The 13,854-nt window shown below is 51.6% G+C and overlaps 1 protein-coding gene across 1 annotated transcript in view; it reads right to left on the reverse strand.

Annotated features, from left to right (window-relative positions):
• Positions 1-13,854, reverse strand: part of NCF1 (neutrophil cytosolic factor 1) — a 15,019-nt gene that overhangs the window by 445 nt on the left and 720 nt on the right. The window contains exons 2-10 of the mRNA XM_010854344.1: positions 9,625-9,705; positions 6,788-6,863; positions 6,471-6,636; positions 5,411-5,466; positions 4,220-4,342; positions 3,353-3,460; positions 2,355-2,472; positions 637-744; positions 1-87 (exon numbers count right to left, since the gene is read on the reverse strand). Of these exons, the coding sequence (XP_010852646.1) occupies positions 1-87; positions 637-744; positions 2,355-2,472; positions 3,353-3,460; positions 4,220-4,342; positions 5,411-5,466; positions 6,471-6,636; positions 6,788-6,863; positions 9,625-9,705 (923 nt within the window). The remainder of the gene's footprint in view (positions 88-636; positions 745-2,354; positions 2,473-3,352; positions 3,461-4,219; positions 4,343-5,410; positions 5,467-6,470; positions 6,637-6,787; positions 6,864-9,624; positions 9,706-13,854) is intronic.

Consider the following 13,854-nt stretch of genomic DNA (forward strand, 5'->3'; position numbering starts at 1 on the left):
AAACGGACGCTGTTGCGCCGATAGGTGTCCTGGCTGAGGCGCTTCCGTGACCGCTGGTGGATGCTGTGAGCATTGCGAATGGACGACCTGGATCCAGCAGGAGGGGGACTTTGGTTAGCGGCCCGCGTACGCACCCTTGCCGCAGCCCTACCCGAGGGGACGGACTCTCATGGCCAACCCTGGGGTCCAACGACTAGGCCGAGGAAGAGCAGCCGGTGGAGGGAGTCCTGCCCAGCCCCGATTGGCATGAAGGCCACTGCCCCTCCGCGACACGGACCCCCTGCCCTGACTCAGCGCCCAGGCCCATTTCTCACCCGCCTTTCCCCGCCCACCTTCAGCCTACTCCCTCCGCTGGAAGCTCTTCAGCCTGCCCCAACCCTCAGGAGCCGTCCCAAGGACGGTGGGCATCGGTGCCCCCACTTCCATCTCACACCCCTGCTGCCCTGCTGCCCTGCTGCCCTTGTGCCGGCCCCACAGTGTGGGAGGGCACTCCAGCCTTCGCTCAGGGAGAGGGCTGGCGCCCCGTCTCCCTCGCCCTAGCACTGTCAACCTAGGGCCTGGACCCACAGAGGGAAGCCGCAGTGCACCCTCCCCAGCCCCGCCCAGCCTACCCCCTGCCCCGGGGCCCTGGCTCACCTGCGGGGTGGCGCCCCCCGGCTCTTGATCTGGCTTTTGGCCTGGGCTACATCCTGCCCTGCCTTCTGCAGGTACATGGATGGAAAGTAACCTGTGACGTCTTCTTTCCTGTAACAGAGGCAGCCCCTGAGGTCTGGGCAGTCGCGGCGGCGGGTGGAGCCTCAGACATGGGGTCAAGGGTCCCTTCGGGTCATCTGGGGTCAAGGCAACTGGGAGGTTGCAAACACAGCAGCCAACACCAGCCCCTGCACCTGTGTGCCTCAGTTTCCTCATGGGTGTGACACAGGCCTTCCTAGTTGTGACGCTGAGAAGAGAAGCAAATTAGCAGATCCAGCTCTCCCGGAACAGGTGTTTGCTAGGAAACCTCTGCAATCTTGTATTTGTCAGTTTTTTCTCTTATATAAGGTGATGGTCTCCTGTGTCCTAGGAAATCTTTGCCCACTTCCAAGTTGACAAGTTCCCTTATGCTTTCTTCCAAAAGCTTCTTAGTTTGGGGTTTTGTGCTTGGTAAAACCTGCGATCCATCCCAAATAAAGGTGTATGGTGTGAGGCAGGGTCAAGGTTCATTTCCCACCACTCCTCCCAGGGATATCCAGTTGTTCCAGCACCATTTGTTGAGAAGATTTTTCTTCCCATTCCTACTACTATGTTTGAGAGTAAAAAACAAACAAACAAACAGTAGCCTTTGCATGCTACAGACTTCACTCAGTAAAACTCATTCTTCTTGGCTGGTGGGAAAATCACAAATATTGTCTCAGGATTGCATGATGGGGGTTCACTGAATTTGAGTTTAAAAACTAATTCACTTTGCTGTGCAGCAGAAACTAACACAACATTGTAAAACAACTTTCACCAATAAATAAAAGTTGGAGAAATCCTATCTCAAAGTCTTCAGTGGAGGGCCACACCAATGGGGGGTGTTGTGGCCACAAGCCCATGGGGGTCATGGATGGGCGCTGTGACTCCAGGCTTGGCAATCGTGTGTAAGACCCCAGGACTCTGCTTTCCCCAGCATCAGGAAAAACTAGTATTCTTACATTCATTTGAAGGAATGAACAGATGAAAATTACAATGAAGGACTTAAGAGGAAAAGGGATTACAGGGTCTGTTCCAGCAGCTGTCAAATATAATAATTCATTCAGGGACTTCTTCTGGTGGTCTAGTGGTTAAGAATCTACTTGCCAATGCAAGGGACACGGGTTCTATCCCTGATCCGCCACTAAAGCACTACTAATGCCTGAGCACCTGGAACCCGTGCTCTGCAACAAGAAGCCACCGCAAGGAGAAGCCCATACACCACAACCAAGAGTAGCCCTGGCTTACCGCAGCTAGAGAAAGCCTGCGTGCAGCAACAAAGAGCAGCCAAAAGTAAGTAAGTAATAAATCTTTATAAAATAGTATTGTGTTTTTAAAAAAATGTTAATTAATACAATTAATTGTGTTGCTGGAGAATGAATAGATGGACTGGTCAGGGGACATGACCCCAAGTCACAAAGGAAAGAAGTGCCCACTCAGACAAGAATGAACCCCGTGATACAAGCAGGCTGGGGTGGAAGCAGTCTGCTTCCAAAATGGAAACAGCCCAGAGAGACAGTGGCGTGGCCTACCCAGAGTCACACAGTCAGGTCAGCAATGAGCCCACACAGGTCCAGCCTTGGGCCAGGCTGACTCTCAGGACAGGTGCAGTGGGGGCGAGAGGGAGGGCACGACTCTCCTACCTGATGACCCACCAGCCATCCAGGAGCTTATGAATGACCTCAATGGCTTCACCCTCCTCCAAGGATATCTCATCCTCCAGTACAGCAGTGTAGGCTTTGATGGTGATGTAGGGCTCACCTGGAGGGGGAAGGGCATAGTGAGAAGGTCCACCCAGCACATGGCTCCCCGCCCTTCCCCTCCTCTTTGGGCCTGGGGCTTCCTCCAGCTGGAGCTCAGGACACCATCTCCTCCAGTTCTCCCCACTCCTCCTGGGGGCACCCTGGACTTCTGTCCTCTGCCTGCTGTATTCAGGGGAGCTCGCCCACTCCCATCCACCACAATCCACACCAGAGGCTAGGAGCTCCCATGACCCCAGAGACCTGGCCAGCCACCTACACACAAGGAGTGGCCAGTCAGGAAGTGGGGAGGAAGAATACTCGTCCAGTGGCACTTGAGCCATCATTCCAGCCCACTGTTCACATGTGGGGCTGCCAGCCCTGTATACACGTCTTGCATACACACAAAACTTGTATACAGTTTTTAAAGAGAAGCCACAAATCCACATAGAATTGTAAACTCTTTCTATTAATATTTGAAGATATGGGCAACCAAAACTTTTTTAATCAAACCCCACATGGGCCCCCTCCAACCCAGAGGCTGCCCATTTTCCCATTCTAGTCAGCCACGATACCACCACCTCCAGGCAGCCCTCCTTCCTGAGCCTCAGGTTAGCTCATGGTACTGCTTCCCACTGGACCCGGCCCCAGGCTGGCAGCCACCACGTGTCCCAGATTGACCTCATCACCCTCTCTGCTCTATTCTACCTCCTGGTTCCCCCGGCCTGACCAAAGGCACCACCTCCTACCCCAACCTAGACTCTGGGGTGTCAGCCCTGCCTCCGTCTCTGCCCAAGCCCTCAGTCATGTCTGACCCCAAAGCAGTCACTCTGGCTCCTCAATATTCCTGAGCCCCTCCTGCCCCTCCTCCCACCCCTGCAGCTGGGGAGGGCAGCAGGTACCTGCATAGTTGGGTTCTGGGTCCTCGGCTTCATCAGGACTGTCCAGAGGCTCCAAGTAGGATGCTGGGACCCAGCCACGCTTTGTCTTCATTTGGCAGAACCACCAGCCTGTGCCAGGGATATGGGGCAGTAAGTCTGGGCGGGTCTGGGAGCCTCCCTCAGCCATCACCGGATGGGGAGGGGTGAGGACAGTCAGACGCAGACAGACATCCAACTCTCGCATTCAGACTGATTGTGTGTGTGTGTGTGTTCAGTCGCTCAGTGGTGTCCAGCCCTTTGCGACCCCCTGGACTGTAGCCTGCCAGGCTCCTCTGCCCATGGAATATTCCAGGCAAGGATACTGGAGCGGGTTGCCAATTCCTACTGCAGGGGATCTTCCCGACCCAGGGATTGAACCCTCATCTCTTGCATCTCCTGCATTGGCAGGCAGATTCTTTACCACTGCGCCACCTGGGAAGCCTGTCACCTTCACCACATTCCATGCCAAAATTACACACACCGGTACAGAGAGGACCACAGAACTACAGCTCAGAATCCACTTCATAGGTGTGATGAGAAGTTCGCCTGCCCACCCGGCTGTATCCCGCAGAGATGCTCCGTCACGGCCCCGAATGTGTGCAATCCCCAGAGCCGCCAGGGGGCGCACTCTCAGAAAGAGGGTGATGCCCCCCGCCCCACCAGCTACCCCCGCTCCGCCCAGTGTGGGGAGGACAGTCAGGGCCCCTGAAGGAGCCGGAGCCCCTCTGTGGGCCAGGCGGGGAGGAGGCCCAGGGCTGCTCTCTGCGGGGGGCAGAGCCTTGGTGGGGGCTTGTGGCCGGGGGCCCGGGCACCAAGGGAGGGAGGTCTAGGCAGGGTGAGGAGGCTGACCGCTCTCGTTCTTCTCCACGACGTCCACCACGTCGCCCGTGGCCAGAGCCATTTGGGAACTCGAGCCCTTCTCGTAGTCAGCGATGGCGCGGTACGTCTGCAGGATGATGGGGCCCGTGATGTCTGGGCAGAGGGAGGGCAGGGTGAGTGGACACGGTGGGCGCCTCCTCCCGGCTCTTCCCTGCGGGCCCTGCGTGGATCACCAGGACAGGAACTTATGTCCTGTCCCCACCCAGCTCCAGACAGGCCGGGGGTGGTCACGCCCTGTGTACTGGAAAGCAGCGGAGACAAGCTAGGCTTCGCAGCCCTGCACCTATTCAGCACCTTCCGTGTGCCAGACACCTGCCGCACGCTTTACACACGCTCTCTCTCATTTGATGAGGTTTGCAAGCAGCCTTTCTCAACATTAATGTGCACAGGGACTTCCCTCCTGGTCCAGTGGCTAAGACTCCATGCTCTCAACACTGGGTCCCTGGGTTTGATCCCTGATCAGGGCACTAGATCCCACATGCTGCAGCTAAGGGTTTGCATGCCTCTACTGTGCTGCCAAATAAATACATATTTTTTAAAAACCTTTAATGTGCAAACAAATCACCCAGGGATCTGGCTGAAAGACAAGCACTGATTCCATAGGTCTTGGGTAGGACCTGAGGGTCTGTATTTCTAACCAGCCCCCAGATGATGCTGCAGCTGCCTTTTAAGCACTGACTTGTATCCACCCCTGCCACGAAATTCGTATATTGAAGTGCTAATCCCCAGTACCGTAGAATCTGAGTGTATTGGGGCCACTAAAAGCCACTTTTGCCCCCAAATCTGATCATTCATTCAGCCAGAACATTCCCTGGCTGTCGGAAGCCAGGGTCTGTGCTTGGCGCTGCAGCCACAGAGGCGAGCTCCCAAAACTCCAACTTTTTTTTTTTTTTTTTTAACTTTTTAGCCATGGCCCAAAGCACGTGGGATCTTAGTGCCCCAACCAGGGTTCGAACCCACACTCCCTGCATTGGAAGTGCAGAGTCTTAGCCACCGGACACCAGGGAAGTCCCAGGACCCCAACTCTTTAGTGCAGCCGCCAAGATCCTTCACAGCTGTTCTCACCTCCTGCTCTTTTCCCTGCATACCCCAAGCTCAGGGTCCCTGATCGTGTCAACAGTCCCTGAGGGTGACCACGCTGGGCTGCCCCCAGCCTCTTACCCGCAGCGTTGTTCTTGCCATCTTTGGGCATCAGGTATGTCTCTGGCTTTTTCACCCTGCAGCAGAGAACAGTCTGGGTTAGACCACTGGGCTTCCCCCTGGGATGCTCAGGACAGACCTACAGAAGAACTTCCCAAGACAGTTCCCAAAAGGGACGTGGGAAATGGGGGCCACTGCAGAGAGAAGGTAGAGGCTGGACTGGGAGGAAGGGGCTTTGAAGAAAGAAGGAGCTGCTCAGAGCCTGAGGGGGTTGCCCAGCTTCCTGCAGACCCAAAGGAGAAGGCTTGTAGGCCAGCTCCCTCCTGCTGGAGCCTCGAAAGAGAAGCCAACGGGGGTGGGCGCCCTGTCCCGCAGGGGCCGAGGGGAGCTGCCCTGCCTGGGACCAGGGTTGTGTTCAGGGGTCCATAAGCACTAGCTGGAGCGCTGCTGTCTGTCTATGGCAAACCCTGTCCTCCAGGCATCCCCTAGCACTCAGTACCAGTGAGGGACAGAGAGAGGGACATTCTGCAGCACATTCCCCTGAGATCTCACTCAGCTTCTCTGATGCCGTCCATGCAGGGCCCTGTGTCCAGGAGACCCCTAGGGCGAGGGCAGGCAGAGAATGAGGTGGCAAAGCAGAGGAGGGGCCTGAGACACACTCAGGAATGAACAGAGGCCACTGAGCCCCATATCCTCTCAGGGGCTCCTTACTTCCCAGTTTATAAGCACTCTCCCGGGCACCCACTACTGCATTTGGCCCTCACCACTGGGTTACAGTTGGGGAAGCTGCTTTCAGAAGGCTCCAGGTCCCATAGCCAGGCAGACCCAGGACAAGGACTGAGGACCTAGGACCCCCAGCCTGGAGTGCCTCCTCCACCCCACCCCCAGCATCCTGAGACTCAGAGGGGTGCAGGTAGAAACCCGGCAGGGATGCTGGGAACGTCCTCCTTCGCTTTCTCGCTGTGTGACTTTGGGCAAGTTGCTTGCCCTCTCTGATCCTCAGGCTCTTCCTGTGTAACATGGGGAAAGCCCTGCCCTCTCCAGGTTGAGCCAACCACCCCTTCCCTCTCCCACCACTCACTGGCTGTCTGTGGGGAGCTTGAGGTCGTCGGGGCGCACCTTGAAGAAGTTGAGGAGGTGCGGGCAGCGGGAGATCTTGACAGGCAGGCTCATGAGCGCGCTGCAGTACTCGGTAAGAGTGCCCTGGCGGCTCTCGGCCACCCGCTGCCCATCAAACCACCGCGGGGCTGGCGGGACCAGGGAAGGACACCAGAGGACCAGTGAGCATACTTGCAAGGTCAAGTCCGGAGACGGTGGGAGTGGAGGGGACAGTCAGAGGGCAGATGAGGGGATCCGGGGCAGGGGACCCCACCCAGCTGACTCAGCCCCACTCCTCACCTGGCAGGTGCGGGATGATCCTATTCTCTGGGTTGATGTCCCCCGCCTCAATAGGAAACATCTCCTTTAAGATTTTCTAGACAGAAAAGCAGACACGGAAGAATCTGTTTTATTAGAGCATTGTAAAGGCACAGAATTGGACACGACCTAAATACTTTCCAATAGCTGGGGCTAGAAGCTGCAGTCCAAAGAGTCGGACGCAACTTAGCGGCTGAACAAGAAAGAAGCTTCTGGTGGCATCCTGGGTTCTTCTTTCTCTCCTGACTCGCATCAACCCACCAGCCAATCCTTTTGGCTCTGCTCCCCAAATCTGTTCAGAATCTGATCCTTCTCACTGTGCCCGCTTCCACCTGGTTTGATTATTACAACCTTCTTAGGTCACTGCCCCCTCTCTCCTGGTCTCTCCTCAATCCACCATCCAGAGGCATCCTCTTAAAACCCAAGTTGTATCCTGTCTCTCCTCTGCTCCCTCCCTCCCTCCCTCCCTCAGAACCTCCCTGCCTCTCAACTCACTCAGAGGGAAGAAAGGCTGCATTATTCCCTGCGGTGCCCGTGCTGGTGACCTGCCTCTGCCTGCCTTGCTCAAACTTCTCCTGCCACCACTCTCCCCCGTTCCCTCTGCCCCAGCCACCCTTGGAAGCTCCAGACCCACTCCTGCCCCAGGGCCTTTGCATGTGTTATCCCCATTCTTCCCGCCCCCCATGCAGATCAATAGCTCATTCTCTCACTCTCTCCCTCCTTCTCCTTCTTCAAGTCCTTGCTCAGCTATCTCCCCCTCACGAGGCCTCCTTCCTGACAACTGCCCCTCCTCCCATCCTTCCCACCTCCCCTCCCTGCTCTGTTATGCTCCTTCTAAGGACCATCTAACACACTGTAGAAATTACTTATTTTGCTTGTTTGTCTGTTATCCTGACTTCACTGGAACATAAGGTTTACAAGGATTTGCACCTGTTTCTTATAGCTTTCAGCAGCATTGCCTACTGATCAAGAAGAATGTGCCTGGCACTTAGTAGGTGCTCAATAAATAGTGGTTGGATGAATGAATGAGTCCGCCGGGTAATAAAAGGGGCTTATCCTGGGACTTCAATGGCAGTCCAGTGGCCAAGACTCCATGCTTCCACTACCAGGAACATGGGTTGAATCCCCCAACAGGGAACTAAGATCCTGCGTGCCACGTGGCATGGCCAAAAAGTTAAAAAAAAAAAGCAAGGGGGAGTTGCTAATCCTACAATAGAACAGTTTAAATAGGTGAGATGAAGCCGCACGATGTATCGTCATGGACTGGTCTCAAAATTGTAAGCTAGTGACAGTGATAAGATGGAGAAACAGGCGAAAGGCACGCTGATGGCATTTACTCACACCTCAGAAAGTGCACGCTCCACGCTGCTGTGTGCTGTTCCTGGGCTCTGTGTGTGTGTGTGTGTGTGTGTGTGTGGCCACGTAGGGTAGGAGCTAGTATGGGCTATGAGATGAAGGGAGGCTTCCACTGCTTTTGTACTTTTAATTGGAGGATAATTGCTTTACAATATTGAGTAGGTTTCTGCTGCACAACAACACGAATCAGTCATAATTACATATGAACTGTGCTGTGCTTAGTCGCTCAGTCAGGTCCGACTCTTTGCGACCCCATGAACTGCAGCCTTCCAGCCTCCTCTGTCCCTGGGGATTCTCCAGACAGGACTACTGGAGTGGGTTGCCATTTCCTTCACCAGGGGATCTTCCCAACCCAGGGATTGAACCCCAGTCTCCTGTATTGCAGGCAGATTCTTTACTGACTAAGCCACCAGGGAAGCCCAAGAACAGTGGAGTGAGTAGCCTATCCCTTCTCCGGGGGATCTTCCCAACCCAGGAATTGAACCAGGGTCTCCTGCATTGCAGGTGGATTCTTTACCAGCTGACCTGCCAGAAAAGCCCAGAATTGTATGTATATATTTAAATATATATATATATATATATCCCCTCCCTCTTGAGCCACCCCATCTCCTTTATCTAAAAGCCTTGTGCAAACAGCCCAGTGACATCAGCTGTGATTCCAGGTGCTGGTATACAAGGCTGGATATAGTTTTTCTTCACATTTATCTGCATTTCACTTTAAATAATTCAAATAAGAGAAGTGCTTTTGTGGCCCCTCCATTCATCTGACCTGTCTTAGACCAGGACCCAGCAGCCAAGCTCCACACACCGTGACCCCCCATAAGCTCCCCCCAGTTTTGTCCAAACAGCCTCTGGTGATGGGAACTCTGGGGGATTCTCCCATGTAAACCCTGGTGATAACAGGCACCCACAAAGCAAGGAGACCAGGTTCCACGGGTGTCAGGATTATCCACCCTCCTTCCGGTCCACCAGGGTCTTCGTCAGGCCAGGGACCGTGGGTGAAAGAGCGAGCGCCCGGGCTGACCCTGCGGTGGTGACACCCGCCAGGCTGCCCCCTGCGGGGACAGAGCGAGCAGGGGGACCCTTGAGGCAGCCCCCTTGAGTTCGTGCACTGTGGGTGCAGTCTTGGTTTGGGAAGATGAGAATGTTTAGAAGTGGAAGGTGGTGACGGTAGCGTGACAGCGAACACGCTTCAGGCCACTGGCTTGTACACGTAAAGCAGGTAAAATGGTAAGTGTGTGTCACGTGTATTTTCACAATAAAAACTACCTTAAGTGTTTTCTTTAAATTAAAAAAATGTAAGGCCGACAACAGTGTGAGTCAACTATACCTCAATTAAAAAAAATGCCCCCTTAAGTGTGGGCTGGGAGGGGAGGGGGTTTCCGAGTTTCCGTCCTCGAAGGCAGAGCTGGGGCTGCGTGGTGTCGCCCCTTACCCCCACCCCACACACACAGGGCACTCACGTGGAATTCGTAGATCTCGGTGAAGCGCCGATAGACCACCTTCTCAGACAGGTCCTGCCATTTCACCAGGAACATGTAGACCTGGGGGGCGGCAGGAGCAGGGACCTTGTTCAAGCACGCATCTGGGCAGCCCCCGCCCACGGTGGAAACCCGCAGGGCTGGGGGTGGGAGGGAGAGCGCTATTCGGGGTAACCTGGGCCGTAGAAAGAGCACCAAGTTCACGGACCCCAGGGCAAATTAACTCTCAGATTAACTCAGACTCCTCTCCATAAACTAGAGGTAAAGTAGGACCTCGCCGCTCGGGCTGCTCTGAGAATTAACAGGAGGTAAGATACAGAAAGGGCTGGGCTCAGATAACAAAACACAGCACAACACAGTAAGATGTTGTGTGGCTGGATTTATATGAAGTGTCCAGGGAGTTCCCTGGGGATCCAGAGGCTGGGACTCTGCACTTTTACTGTTGACGGCCCGGGTTCAGTCCTAGGTCAGGGAAATGAGATCCCACAAGCCAAGGGCGCAGCCACAAAATAAAAAAGAAAAGGAAAGAAAGAGATGTCCAGAAGAGACAGATTTATTGAAACAGAAAGTAGATTTGTGGTTGCCAGTGGCTGGGCGGGGTTGGGGTAGAGGGGCTGAGGCTTGACTGGAGATAGGATTTCTTTGGGGTGATGAAAAGAACAGATTGTAGTCATGATTGTGCAACTCTGTGAATGTGCTGAAAACCACTGAATTGTGCAATTCACATGAGTTTATCATATGGCATAAGAACTGTGGTGGTTTAGTCTCTAAGTCGCGTACGACTCTTGTGACCCCATGGATTGTAGCCCGCCAGGCTCCTGTGTCCATGGGAGTTTTCAGGCGAGAATACTGGAGTGGGTTGCCATTTCGTTCTCCAATATCCAAAAAAAGCCATTATATAAAACAAAAAACAAACACTCAATATGGAAAAATAAGCCTGTAAAAACAGTTTAGAGAACACCACTCAGCCACACAAAAGAACAGATAACTGATATTTGCAACCATGTGGATGAATCTTAAAAGCACTGTGCTGAATGCAAGAAGTCGGGCATGAAAGGCTACATACCATTCCATGTCTGTGAGATTCTAGAGTGACCTCAACTAATTCAAGGTGGAAAAAGATACCTCAAATAGTTGCTTCTAGGGGCTGGGAAGGAATGACTGGGACATGAGGCGGAGTGAAGGTCACGGTCAACATTTCGATGAGAGTTTGGGTTCTGTAGGGACTCTCAGCGTCAAAACTCAGTAAATGTATCTCTAAGATTTGTGGGTTTCATTCTACACAAATTTTACATCAAAAGAGAAAAAACTATAAGCAAATGCTTAACTCTGGCTGTGATATGCATGCTGAAATATTCAGGGCAAAGTGTACTGATATTTGTGATTTGCCTTGAAGTGCATCAAAAATAGGACACATTGATGGGTTGATGGATGGTTTGCATCATAAAACACGTGCTACAGGTAACGTTAATGGAAGAATCTAGACAGTGAGCATATGACTGGTTAGATTTTTTGGTTTTGTTCTGCTGTGAAATCTTTTCAATTTCTCTCCATATTTGAAGTTTCTCAGAATAAAATATTGGGGAATCAAAAGAATAGCTACCACTGGGGAAGATTAAATACTCTAAAAAGTTAGATAGTTGTGAGAGTCGAACAGCTTATAATATACCAAAAATCACAGTGCACTTTAAATGGGTGAACTTGCTAATATTTTACGTATTTACAAATAAAGTTAAACCAACAAGGGTTTTTTAACTTTAAAGTGGAAAACAAACAAAACCAAATGAACTTAACAGTATATAAAATGGGTAATAATCTAAATTTTTTTTAATGGAAAAGACTCCAAGTAGCTTTTAGTTACAGCCCTGGCACTGTTCTCAGTCCAAAAGGACAAAAACAACTGCCGAGAAAGCTTAACTGAGACTGATTAGGTTAGGAGGTTTATTGTTAATAGTGGTGTGGGTTAGTGACTTAATAGGTTAGTAGTAGGTTTATTGTTGACAGCCGTGTGGGTGTAGTTACTCTGAAACAAATTTATGTTTACTTTAGAACTGAGCAGAGGAGTGATACACTAATCTTGGAACCCACTGTTCCCACAGCGAGAGGAAGGAGCTACAGATATAAAATGGTGAGAGGCAAGAACAAGACGACATGGCCATTTCCCCCAGTCTGTCCACTGAAAAGGCAGTCACGAGCCATGACACCTCAGTGGCAAGGAGCACACCTAGCTTCCAGATTTCGTGTTCTAATATCACTCTCACTAAAGAACCAGGGTTCTTCACTGAAATAGTTGAGTCCAGGCCTAGGGCTGAAAGAGTCCAGGGTAAGCTGGACCACCTTGTGCCATAAGAATGAATTCTGGTGCCCTCTCCAAAAAAACAAAGGTGCTCAAAGAATGACATGCTATATCCCAAAAGAGCACAGAAGCCAACCCGAAGGAGCTCCCAGTCACCAAATCTGGAACATTCTGAGCATCAAAGTAAGTAATGATGGTAATGGACTCTGACCCACTGAATCCATGGATCCATCTGGACGTAAACAAGGAAGAAGGGAGGACACTTAAAGGAAAATGTTAACTAATGCATGCAGAAGGACCATAGAGTTTAAAAATCACTATTTGGCAATCATGATAGTCATTTGATGCAAGCAAGAGTCATCCAGTTTCTGTAAGGCACAGGATACTCACATAGCTTTCCGTAACCTCCCCCACGGGTTCGTTATTAATTTTGTTGCCTGTTGTAGTCACTAAGTCTTGTTCAACTCTCCTGCGACCTCAATGACTACAGCCCGCCGGGCTCCTCTGTCCATGGAATTCTCCAGGCAAGAATACTGGGGTGGGTTGCCATTTCCTTCTCCAGGGGATCTCTTCCAGACCCAGGGATGAAGCTCTCATCTCCTGCATTGGCAGGTGGATTCTTTACCACTGAGCCACCAGGGAAACCCAGTTATGAATTACAAAGGGGGAAACAGTAGCTTTACAGCAGAGAAACTTGGAAGACACACTTAGGATTTAGTGATCAAACATCACTAATATAGGAATAAATAAAAATCACCTGTCAGCTGATGGGATCAAAGAGAAGAACAGAGAGTCACTTCCCGGGTGTCCTTGAATTATTGTGATCTAAAGTGAAAAGTGAAAGTCGCTCAACCATGTCTGACTCTTCACAACCCCAGGGACTATACAGTCCATGGAATTCTCCAGGACAGAATCCTGGAGTAGGCAGCCTTTCCCTTCTCCAGGGGATCTTCCTAAGCCAGAGATCAAACCCAGGTCTCCTATATTGCTGGTGGATTCTTTACCAGCTGAGCCACACAGGAAGCTCAAGAAGACTGGAATGGGTAGCCTGTTCCTTCTCCAGCAGATCTTCCCAACCCAGGATTCGAACCAGGGTCTCTTGCATTGCAGGCAGATTCTTGACCATCTGAGCTGTCAGGGAAGCCACTGGGATCTAAGGAAGTATCAAACCTGTGTCTCCCGCATTGCAGGAGGATTCTTTACTCGCTGAGCCATTGGAAAGTCCCTAAGAAGTATCAGAAACACGGAAATTGAGGGGCGTTCTACAAAATAACTGGTCCCATCTCTTCAAAAAGTCAAAATTGAAAAGAACAAAGACTGATTAAGACCGATCCGGGTTAGAGAACACCAAAGAGATGTGGCAACTCGGATACATAGGATAACCTGGATTGGATCCTGGGCCTGAAAAAAACGTCCCTGCCGAGGGACAAGTAGGACGATTGCTGAAATCCTAATCCAGTCTGAGGGACGGATGACAGTGTTTTATCAAGGTTAATTTCCTCATTTCGACACCTTTGGTTATGTAAGAGAGACTTCTTGGTTTTAAGAAATACACACTTGTAATATTTAGGGGGTAAAGAAGCACAATGTCTCCAAATAACTGTCAAACGATTCAGAATATATGTATTCAGAGGGAAAGGGAGGGAGGGACAAAGGAACAGAGAGAGAGACACACAGAAAATGCGGATGAAGCAATATTGGAGTAATTGGCATTTTCCAGGGACAACATTTCTGTAAATCTGAAATTATTTCAACATTAAAAGGTAAAAAAAGACGAAAGGTCTCCGCATATACTCTGAATGCAGCCCACGTGCCAGTTTATAAGGTGGATGCCTCTCTGGTCTTCTGCTGGGTTTGGAGACCCCATGATGGATGGGGTGGCCGGGTCTGAGCCAACACTTCCCCAGATCCCCGGG

This window comes from Bison bison, unplaced genomic scaffold (assembly GCF_000754665.1).
Source record: "Bison bison bison isolate TAMUID 2011002044 unplaced genomic scaffold, Bison_UMD1.0 scf7180017864340, whole genome shotgun sequence".
NCBI classification, from domain to species: Eukaryota; Metazoa; Chordata; class Mammalia; order Artiodactyla; family Bovidae; genus Bison; species Bison bison.